The sequence below is a fragment of the Eutrigla gurnardus genome (genome assembly GCF_963514095.1).
Source record: "Eutrigla gurnardus genome assembly, chromosome: 8".
NCBI lineage: Eukaryota > Metazoa > Chordata > Actinopteri > Perciformes > Triglidae > Eutrigla > Eutrigla gurnardus.
The window spans coordinates 29,313,362-29,325,263 of NC_139922.1; the positions used below are offsets into that span (position 1 = coordinate 29,313,362).

Below are 11,902 nucleotides of genomic sequence, written 5' to 3' on the forward strand. Positions count from 1 at the left end.
GTGTGTATTGAGGCCAGCAGTACAGTATCGGCCTTGTCGTGGGCAGATAAATGTCTGCTGCTGTGCGTCTTGGTCTGATGACATCGCCGGTAATCCATCCACACTAACTGCAAAAAACCCGAGAGGACGGCCCCGTTGCATGCTGGGAAAGGAGCTGCCACACGACGTTCCCGGGAAAAAAAAGGTCTTCAGCTGCTCAATGTCATCGAGGATATTAATGAGGAGTTAATGAGTGACACTAGTTAGTGATTTACTACATTACCCAGAACCCGACTGTTAATAAGCAAAAAGTGTGTGTGTATATATGAGAAGGGCAAGCCTTCAGTGATGAATACAGAGTTGGAGTTCATGAAAACCTCTGCTTTTAATGTATTTAATGTCAGTTTCTTTCTCTCGTCTTCGTCACAGTAACTTAAATAACTAACAACAAATTGAAAATATGTTATTCTGAAAGCACAATAAGTGAGGCTAGAGTTTTATGTGGCCTCTAATAGTTACTTATTATTCCAGACCTGCTCTTCATTGTGTAAATATGAACTCAAATGAAGTCCCGCCCCTTCCTATGTCCCCCTATAGAACCTTACTTCAGAAAAAAAAAAGTGTATGGTAGTCAACGGCCATGAATTACACATTTTATGTTTGTTTAGTTAAAAAGATAATGTTTCAGGTCCAGAAAGTAGATTTGAATATTCATTCCATATACAAGTGGACCTGTTCGCCTGATGGTGGCGCTGCCGGATGGGCGTTGTCACTTATATCTGAGATATCGGAGGGTGAGTGAGGAGGCAAGTTAGCACGTTCAGTATTTGTTTGCAGATCTGTTTAACTTCCTGCCCGCTCGCAGTGATGTCACACTGCATCACAGCGACTCGGCTGATAATGCAAACATGTGTGTGTGCGTGTGTGTGTGTGTGTGTGTGAGCGAGCGGCTGGAAAAAGCTGCAGAGTGTGTGTGTGTGTGTTTGTGCGTTTGTGTGTGTGCGCGTGCCCCGTTATGAAACCTACGGCGCTTTCTCCTTCCTCCACCTCCCCCTCAGCCTGCCCAGCTGTTGCCATGACAACGCAGCATCCGTGGAGGGGGTCCACCTTCACCACCAGCAGCCGGCTCCATGTCTCATTTCCATGTAGCCAAATATAACAGACGGACGGACGGAGGGGACACGACGCCACGTACGAGTTACTGTCTCAACATCCAGGTCAGAATGATTACACCATCAATCACCTGATAGCATCACACACACACACACACACACACTAATTAGATTGTGTGAGATGCAGGGTGACAACGGTGAGCCGGAGGGATCAAGTTCTATTCAGAGCTTTCAAGTTTCTGTGACTCGACTGTACTGGAAATTATCTAAGAAATTATGTAATGAGATTAAAAGTTAATTTCAGTAATAATAATAATTAATACATTTTTAAGCGTTTGAGCAGATTTAAAACGACTGGCTTTCAGGCTGAGAAAACGTTTCACTCAAACCGGAGAGAGACGAAGAAACGAAGCGCTTTTAGGGGGAAAAAACCTCTTGATGGGTTTTGTATGAGTGAAGTTTCTTTAAAGATCAGCCAGCGACTTCAGTCATCAATCAATCATTGGATACAATCATTCCTCAGACTCTCTCTCCAGATGGTTCACATCTCACTTTTTAAAAAAAAGAAGATGAGAACAAGTCTTTTCAGACTTAACGTGAATAATGTCTGTGAATAAAGTGCAGAACGTCAATTTAAAGAATTGTGACTCGCGTATCAGTGCTGATCCACACCGAACCCCAAACCTCCATATTTCACAGTGCAGCGTATTTTTAATCCTCCTGGTGAAACAAATCTCTCATTTTCAGTCTTGACTTTCACTTTTAAAATGACTAAAATCCAAGATGGACGCCAATCTACTGACTGCCACGGAAGATTAAAGCTGCCCCCACGTGTTACATGGTGAGTCATGCTGCTTATGATCTACCGCTGCTCAGAAACGGTAGTCATGGATTTAAAAAGAGATCAATGAGAGATCGATAAACAAGCTGATCTACGGCCCCGATAGGCTCCAACGTACTGATCCACACATCCAAGCTTCCAACTGGGAACGAGGTTCATCAGCAGGGAGGAAGGTGGAAGAAGAAGAGAGGAAGACATGGAGGTAGAGAGGAAGATGTGGAGGTAGAGAAGAAGACATGGAGGTAGAGAAGAAGACGTGGAGGTAGAGAGGAAGACGTGGAGAGGAAGACGTGGAGGTAGAGATGAAGACATGGAGGTAGAGAAGAAGACGTGGAGGTAGAGAGGAAGACGTGGAGAGGAAGACGTGGAGGTAGAGAAGAAGACGTGGAGGTAGAGATGAAGATGATGAGGTAGAGAGGAAGATGTGGAGAGGAAGACATTGAGGTAGAGAAGAAGACGTGGAGGTAGAGAGGAAGACGTGGAGAGGAAGACGTGGAGGTAGAGAGGAAGACGTGGAGGTAGAGATGAAGATGATGAGGTAGAGAGGAAGACTTGGAGGTAGAGAGGAAGACGTGGAGGTAAGAAGACATGGAGGTAGAGAGGAAGACGTGGAGGTAGAGAAGAAGATGTGGAGGTAGAGAAGAAGGTGTGGAGAGGAAGACGTGGAGGTAGAGATGAAGATGATGAGGTAGAGAGGAAGATGTGGAGGTAGAGAGGAAGACTTGGAGGTAGAGAGGAAGACGTGGAGGTAAGAAGACATGGAGGTAGAGAGGAAGACGTGGAGGTAGAGAAGAAGATGTGGAGGTAGAGAAGAAGGTGTGGAGAGGAAGACGTGGAGGTAGAGATGAAGACGTGGAGGTAGAGATGAAGACGTGGAGGTAGAGAGGAAGACGTGGAGAGGAAGACGTGGAGGTAGAGAGGAAGACGTGGAGGTAGAGAAGAAGGTGTGGAGAGGAAGACGTGGAGGTAGAGATGAAGACGTGGAGGTAGAGAGGAAGACGTGGAGGTAGAGATGAAGACGTGGAGGTAGAGAAGAAGGTGTGGAGAGGAAGACGTGGAGGTAGAGATGAAGACGTGGAGGTAGAGAGGAAGACGTGGAGGTAGAGAGGAAGACGTGGAGGTAGAGAAGAAGACGTGGAGGTAGAGAGGAAGACGTGGAGGTAGAGAAGATTACGTGGAGGTAGAGATGAAGACGTGGAGGTAGAGAAGAAGGTGTGGAGAGGAAGACGTGGAGGTAGAGATGAAGACGTGGAGGTAGAGAGGAAGACGTGGAGAGGAAGACGTGGAGGTAGAGATGAAGACGTGGAGGTAGAGAGGAAGACGTGGAGGTAGAGAGGAAGACGTGGAGGTAGAGAAGAAGGTGTGGAGAGGAAGACGTGGAGGTAGAGATGAAGACGTGGAGGTAGAGAGGAAGACGTGGAGAGGAAGACGTGGAGGTAGAGATGAAGACGTGGAGGTAGAGAGGAAGACGTGGAGGTAGAGAGGAAGACGTGGAGGTAGAGAAGAAGACGTGGAGGTAGAGAGGAAGACGTGGAGGTAGCGAATGTATTTAAATGTGCTATATGTTACACATTTTTATTTCATGTCTGTGCGCTGCTTTATTAATTGATTTAATGCGGATATGTTATATTTTAACTAACACTTGTGTTGCTTTATTTGTTATGCTTATGTGTCCTTGTGTCTATGTCTTTGTATTGCATTTTCCTGTATGCTTTTTAATATTTTCTTAAATGTCATTAACCTGCCAGGGACTGCAGATGAAAATTAGCCTGCATGGCTAAATCTGGCACATTTACATGTGTGACTCTGTTGCTGCTGTTAATTAATGTGCATTGTCCCTTTTAAATAAAGAAACAAAAAAAAAAAAACAAAAAAAAAAAGATTACGTGGAGGTAGAGAGGAAGACGTGGAGAGGAAGACGTGGAGGTAGAGAGGAAGACGTGGAGGTAGAGAGGAAGACGTGGAGGTAGAGAAGAAGACGTGGAGGTAGAGAGGAAGACGTGGAGGTAGAGAGGAAGACGTGGAGGTAGAGAGGAAGACGTGGAGGTAGAGATGAAGACGTGGAGGTAGAGAGGAAGACGTGGAGGTAGAGAGGAAGACGTGGAGGTAGAGAGGAAGACGTGGAGGAAGACGTGGAAGTAGAGAAGAAGACGTACTGCTGCTTTCCAACGTGGAAGGATACGTATAGGATAGGATATCTCCGGTTCTGAAAAGTGAAGCCAATCATGCTCAAGTGCCTTAAAGTTGAAATCTCTCTGCTGGCCACCAGGGGGCGACTCCTCTCTGAATGTATAGAAGTCTATGAGAAAATGGTGATGGCCAAAAACCAAAGATGGCGACTGGAGACAAGCTGAACTTGAGGCTTCAAATAGGTCAACAACCACACAATCAACCAATGGTTGACATCACTACGTCCACAACCAATGACGACGTCCCATATTTAGGTTTGTTGGTAGACGTAACCTTTCATGATCACTCGGTCTAACAAAAATACATTTTTCCACATTTTCTTCTGTGGAGTTTTTCCTGATCCACATCGAGGATCTTGGGAGAAGGTTTTCTACGCTGCACAGATAATAATAAACCCCCTGGATGCAGGTCTGTGGGGGCTATAGAAATAAACCAGGATTCATAGTTACACATTGGCATCTGCTGACCCGTAAACATGCGACGTACAAGCTGGGAACACGGAGGAGCATCATGTGACCCGACCTCATTAAAAACACTCGTCCGTAATCGCTTTAACAGCTGCTGTTTGGTGGAAGCATGTTCACCACGATCAGGCAGCAGTCAGCGCTGATGAGGCGCTTTCAGTCGACCTCCCAACAACCGAGTCAGCACTTTGAGTTCCACACACACACGCACACACACACACACACACACACACACAAGACACGATGCAAGTAAACGGTAAAATAAAGTTCAACGTCACCGCAAACTGATTGATGATGAACAAAGCGTCTTTCACCATCAGAAAATGTGCGATTTTTGTTTTTGAAAGGTTGCTGGATGGGCATCGCAAAACCACACACACACACTAACACACACACACACACCTGGTGCAGCAGCGCTGCTGACCGAGCTGATTTACACTCCTGTTATCATCATCAGCACACAGAAGACGAGATGTCAGCAGCTGTTTACAAAAACAGGGTCAGAGAGAGAGAGAGAGAGAGATGCTATCTGGAGTCCTAAATTAAACTCCTGTCGACATCATGTCTACTTTTTTTGTTCCAGCATAAAAAGACGACTAGAAGAGACGTCATCTCCACCCGGTACCGACATGTCATCTGGATCTGGATCTCTAGAGAAGGTCTGGATCACACGGTGATCAGGTCTCTGCCCTGCTGCCCGCACAACGGTATTCCAGTTGGGGTTGATTGATTTGTGTCAAACTGTACACCGTTGTTAAACTGAAGTCAGGTTCGTCTGAGGATACACCTCAGACGTTTGCTTTACGAAGGCATCACACCATGGTTATGTTTAAGCTCCATTAGAAAACATTGAGTTCTTATGCAAAGGCTGTATAAGCAGATCAAGTATCCGGATACAGATCACAGGTTCATGCTTGGAGGAGATGAAAGAGGAAAGAAGTAAAGAAAAAGAAGGGAACAGAAAAGTGAATCCTCTTTAAATGTCTCTTTATCCATCTGGATCCTACAGATCCGACTCCTCCACACTCTCCGTGTTCATCACCATAACCGCTCTCCATCACTCTTCAGTAAGATCAATAACGATGGTTACAGCATCACACGTGTTCGTATCGTCGGTTCCTCTGATCGTCAGCAGCAGTGGAGGATCAGCTGCTGCATAGTTACTGTAATGGCTACATGGTTATCGTGCTCTGGGGGGGGGGGGGGGGGGGGACTTAGAGCACCTCTTATGAATATTATATTCTCTGGACACGATTCCCGCCTGAACACTGCAAATCTTATTAAGTTTATTAGTGGAAGGAAATATGTCGCTTCTACTTTCTTTGTTGAGAAACTGCCCGAGATGCTGCCGAGTTCACCGTTTCTTCTTCTTCGCTCCTGAATCTTTAATAAAAAAACGTTTAGGATCATACTGCATTTTTTTTTGCATTTTTTATTACACTTCGGCAAAAAAGCTCTCCTTCAGGCTGCCGCTGTGTGTAACAGACACTAATGCACTGTGGTGAGTTCATGTGCTGCAAGTCAGCGAGCTGCTCCTGTTTGTTGCATCCACGTTTAACTTAAAAACCCGATTGAGCCTTTTTAAAGTTTGGTTTAAGTAGAGAAGTCACAATACCAGAAATGTTATAATCGATTATGTTATGTATCCATGAAAATCCAACGATTCTTGATATTAAATCCGACACCACGGTAACAAAAAATTAATAAATCCCATGCACTTCAACATACACTCCCATATTCATGTTTTGCGTACCGCAAATATATTATTAATTCTTGATAATTCACCTCAAGTTTCATCGTCTTCAACGCTATAATTTACCTTTCGTCAAATACTCATTTTACAGCGTGAATGCATCATAACTTAACTCAAAGCAAACCTCCGACTGCTAACAGCTAATGTTAGCTAGCTCTCCGATTGCCGATAGTCACAATGTAGCTTCATCAGAGTCATTTTCTGGGAATGTAGAAAAAACAAGTACCGTCACTTTTCCAGAATTTGCCACTGACTCGACCCCGAAGATGTCATGACATCCTACAAGTAGCTAATTAGCTTGCTTATAAGCTAAATAGCTACTAGATACCAGTGGGGTAAATAGGATGTCAAACCCTCAAAATGTGTTCAGGGGGAACCTGTAAAATGCTAAATTTGAAGTGTTTGATCTCGCTCTGTTAAGCCTTTGTCGTAAAACACGAACAAAATTGAATATGCTGCTGTTACAATATGGCTACCATGAATCAAAAATACAAATCTATTTCGATAAAGCCTCAGTTCACAACCCTTCAGATGAAACGTTTGAACTGCTTCATGAGGTATTACGATATCTGCCACCGCCTTTCTTACTGCTGTAAATCTGTGTGAGGGGGTACTTTGCATTTTGCTGCATCATGCCCAAAAACAAAATCACTCAGAGACCAGCGTGGGCAGCTCCGCAAAACATGCTGCCATGCCTCCACGCCATAATCTGCCGTGTGGGATTTATTGCATCGCACTCAGTCACAGCGAGCAGCTGATTGAAGATCACGGTGTGCGTGATTTCATGACGAATCTTCACCGCCGTCAGGCTCCATCATCGTTCTCTGCCTGTTACGGCACTGTGCAAGCTTAAGGTCAGCTATCAGCTGCACCTGAACGTCTCATGACTCAGGGCTTCGATTCCCCCCCCTGCACTTTAGTTTTCTCGAGATGCCTCAGATGAACCCAGATCTGAAAGTCTGAGTCACTGGCCGTACCTCTGTCTACTTTCTACTTTGTGGCTGCACGTATGAGAGCTTAGAAGACAAAGCAATAGTAGTATTTAATCCGTCTCTGTGACTCATCACTGCGTTTCCCCCGGCCTTCATGTCTGATGGTGCCTCTGCGTTTGCAGCTGGACGCGGTGACGCTCCAACGTTCCCCACAGCAGCGCCAGCTCAGCAAAGCTTTAGGCGCTGCAAGCGCCGAGCGAGGTTAAAAGCATTTCAAACCGTTTCAGTGCGAGTGTTGTCCTTCACAACAAGAGTTTTTCCACAGTTGCATGGCAACAGCAATCGGCGTGTAACCGGCACTTCCCACACACGGCCGTTCACAGTGTTGCCGCTCACAAAGAAGGAGCTGCCTGGTTCATGCATGGGACGAGTGCAGCGCTGCATCCCGCCGTCGTCGACGGCGCTGCGTGCTAAAGACGAGGGAGAGGCTCCGTCGTATCTCAACTCTTCCCGATAGGATGATCATAAGATCGTGTTGCCGGGCAAACCCAATTCTCACTGACAAATGTATTCAGAGCAACAACAAAAAAATTACAACAAAATAAGAGCAAAAGCTACTGAGCTGCCTGGTAAGTGGTTACCATGGCGATTGGCAGTCAACAACTTCACTGTGACAACAAGCACTACATCCTAATCACTTTGCAAAAAAATATCTATTACATAACAGTGTTCGCTCTGCGCTCCACCAATTATCAGCATTAGAGATGCTGCAGTTGTTTAGTTCATCCGTCTCCGGAGTCTCGTGCACTCCTGCTCTCCTGCAATATGTAAATTCCCACTACAACCTTCCACTCTGCAGAGCCATTAGCTGATAAAAGAATGAATATTTATCAACCCTGAACACCCGCCAATCGCAGTGTTGAAAGAAAGCAGAGTGGCATCAGCTGCCCCCGTCCTTTGGAAGGGAAGAATCACTTCAATGTTGGACTTCAACAAGTCCTATTTGCTGGAGTTCAAAAGGGTCTAAATCGCGTTGAGCAAAAACACCGTTGCCTTAAAATCTGTTGCCGGTAAAGAATGTGTATGCGGACACATATTTCATGGCTTGCACAAAACCTGCGTGAGAAAAGCTGCAAAAGTTAGTAGCAATCAAAGTCAAAGATTTCCACAAGTTTTTGGCAAAACGGAGAGTGGGATGACGGGTTTAGAAATTTTGTGAAAGGGTTCGCAAATTCAACAGGAGTTCGATCATAGTCACATCAAGTTTTGGAGGCAAATGGTTTTTACTTTTAAAATAATATATTTCACTATTTTGCCAGAAATTCATAAATTCCAAATTCTAGTTGGCTTCCAGCAACAGTTGCCAGCCAGCATTTACTTTGTTCTTGTCAATCCACTGTTGAGATGAGGTTTGCCTTCCTCTCGTGTCATCTTTGGCTTTGGTTGTAGTAAATATCTTAAACTCTAACTTACGATTTCTGGTGGTGGAGGGTGTGGGCGTGGTTGTTGTTGGAGGCGTTGGCTCTGTGCAGGCGCTCAATTCTCTCCTTCTCTTTCTCCACGAAGTTGGTGTTTGTGCCGGTGCTGGTGGAGGGCATTCGGGTGAGCCGGCTGTGGGCCCGTGGCTGATCCCTGGGTGGGATCGGAGGAGGCGGGGGTGGAGCTGGGGCTGGGGAGCAGATCGGAGCCGGGATTTGGGTTGGGATGGAGATGGAGGCTGGAGCTGAGGCCGAATCAAGAACCGGGATTGCCGTCGTACTGGTGCTGTTGGAGCTGTTGTAGGAGTGGTGGGCTGAGGGGTGGTGGTGGTGCTGATGATACTGGTGGTGGTGTTGATGATACTGGTGGTGGTGGCTGTGGTGGAGGGGGATGGAGGTGGGGGGCTGGGGAGGAACTTGATATTGGCTGTTGTGGTGGTGGTTCTTGGTGGAAAGGGATGTCGTTATGGTCGGTGGAGGTGGCGGAGGAGGGGGAGGGAGGGGAGGCTCGGGAGGAGGAGCAGGTGGAGGAGGAGCAACAGGTTGCCGATCAAAACGCAGGTCCTTGTTCTCCTGGCTGAGCCGGTCCAGCTGGATCTCCAGCTCCTCAATTCGGCGCCGCTGAGTTTCTAGAAGCTTCTGCTGGCTCTCGATGATGTTGTTGAGTTCAAGAAGGTACTCCACGGCCCGGTTCGGGCTTTCTGGGCTGCCCTGGCCCGGGCCTTGATTGGCATCCATGACAAGCTGGTCTTAGAGTTAGTACACAGGAATGGCGACTACGGTTCACTAATGCTAACTTCTAAACTAAAGAGCTTGGTAAACTCCAGAGTACACTAAAACTTCTGCACTAGATGAAATGCTTCCTGAGTCACAGCTGCAGCTGGTGCAGAGCCAAAAGCTAACTCAGTGTTAGGTACCACAGGGGCTAGTAGATATGCGACAGCTCACTGAGCTAGCGGACCAAAGGCTAAAATTAGCACAACTGAATAAACCTCAAAACAACAGAAGAAATTCCTACAAACTAGACCCAGAGACGTATAATGTACTCTACTGTCTAGTCTACAACCTAAAACCTAATAACTACAAAACTAAACCCTAAGGCCCTAAGCCCTACACCCTAAAAACTAAACTACCCTTCACCCTCCCCCCCACCAGAGGTAAGTGGGGGGGAGAGGACTTCTTCTTCTTTGACTTCTGATTTGAAGATCAAGATGGACCTCGTCCTCGCTGGCTCCAATCAGAGAGCTTTACCGAGTCGTCGACCATCCCCTGGTTCACTCAGGCGTTTCTGTTGTGGTTCAGACCCATGATGGCTAAAAACAGAACTAATATGGAGAAAGAAACCGTCTTCCCCTCCCCACCACACACGCAAAAAAATGTGTCTTTCTGTTTGTCAGTGAGTCAGTTGTATCCACTCTTTGCACTCCATGCAGGAGATCAGATCATTGGTTTCCAAGAAGCTGTCGTGGAGATCATAGTGGACGGAGACTTTACCACAGGCTTCCCTGTTGGGACTCTTCATAATAAAATCCTGGGGTCGGGACCCCTGTGGGGACTCTTAAAACCAACAGACGAGAATTCAGTTCAGACCATGTCCACCAACAAAACAGTTTGGAAGCAAAATGTTGAGAAATCAATACAACCAAAAGCTCCACAAAATAAAAACGTAACGTCCATCAAAGATCATCTCCTGACAAACATGGAGAAGGAGAGGTTCACCTCGTCCTGGTCCATGGGTTCACCTGCAGGACTCAGCCAGTCGTCCTGCAGTCGGTCTGTCACAGGAAGTGGTGCGCAAAGGTGGAATGTCATGTCAGATGTTTGTCTTCTTCCTGCGTACGGCGAGGCATACCCAGATCCTTCTTCGTGTCATCCATCAGTTGCATGAAAGACAAGAAAACACAGAAAGAGACGATGAGAAGATAGTAGAGAGTAAAACGGGAGGAGCTTAAAAGAGCAACAACCAAAAGACATTCCAATGGACCGCAGGTTTTTGTATTTTAGGGCTATACCCAAAAGACTGCAAAAATACCTACATTTAATGGATAATGATTGTGAAATTCTGCTGCAATGCTTTCGAAAAATACGAACAAACTAAGTGCTATTCATTGGATTAGGCAAATGCTCGTAACGGTTCCTTTTTAGGAGGTATCACAAAAACAGGAAACAGGATGTTTGGGAATTGCGTCATGCAAATTCACCACACCTCAGGATGTGCAAACACGTCAGTATTTTGCTGCTTGATACAAAAGGGATAAAACTCCCATGATTCACATGTTCCATGACTAAATGTGATAAATGACCTACAGTCGAGGTCGGCCCGCCAGATTCATGATGAACTGAAATTCTTTCCATTTTTTTCCCATTCCGCTAAATACATTGCAGAAAAATAAATAATTTGCAATGTCAGATTTGTTCCCAATATCGTGCGTCAACGGGGAATGTAAACTTCTGATACCTTCACGGTTTCTGGGAAACATCTTTATTTTCCCTCCATCACTTCCCTTCCTTTCACTTTTATTCTAAATGAGATTCTCTCACCCGTTTCTTCCTCCTGTCTTTCATCTGTACTTCATTCTTCTCTCTTTCCCCTCCCTCTCTTTATCTCTATCCTTCCTCTGCCCTCTTCTTGATCTCTCCTTTCCCTCTTGCTCTCCTCCCCGCTGTCGTCCTCTACATCGCGTTCTTTTCATATAGCCGTTACCGTCTCATCTCCATCCCTTTCATAAGCTCTCCCTCTTTCTCTGCGGTTGCTAGAAGTGCGAGGTCTCTGAGAGCCCATAAATACCAATGCCATGCTCTGTCTAAGCCATCAGAGACGAGAAAAATCATCACACCCCATGAGCCTCTCCTCCTACCTCCATCATTACGCCTCCGATGACGACTTAGTCCACATCTGTGCTTTTTCTCTTTTTCGCACTCAGTTGAAGATCTTTTGCCTTCTATCTACAACTTCAGTCCTCTTGACATTTTGCGAGCATCAACGCAATATCTAAAGTCAACCAGGCTGCAGCTAGCCGATCTCACAGCTAACACCACACAACCGTAAAACACCGAGGGCTGCATCACTGGTTGACCATTCAACCATTCCCTAAACCCTAGCTTTTGTCCAATCTGAACTCAGCAACTCGCAACTAGACACAAGGAGTCGAC

General features: G+C 46.0%; 1 protein-coding gene across 1 annotated transcript in view; it reads right to left on the reverse strand.

Moving 5' to 3' along the window:
• Positions 1-9,077, reverse strand: part of LOC311017613 (uncharacterized protein) — a 24,007-nt gene extending 14,930 nt beyond the window's left edge. The window contains exon 1 of the mRNA XM_084016063.1: positions 8,745-9,077. Coding sequence (XP_083872189.1) covers positions 8,745-8,869 — 125 coding nt within the window. The 5' untranslated portion in view covers positions 8,870-9,077. The remainder of the gene's footprint in view (positions 1-8,744) is intronic.
• Between the last annotated feature and the right edge of the window lie 2,825 nt (positions 9,078-11,902).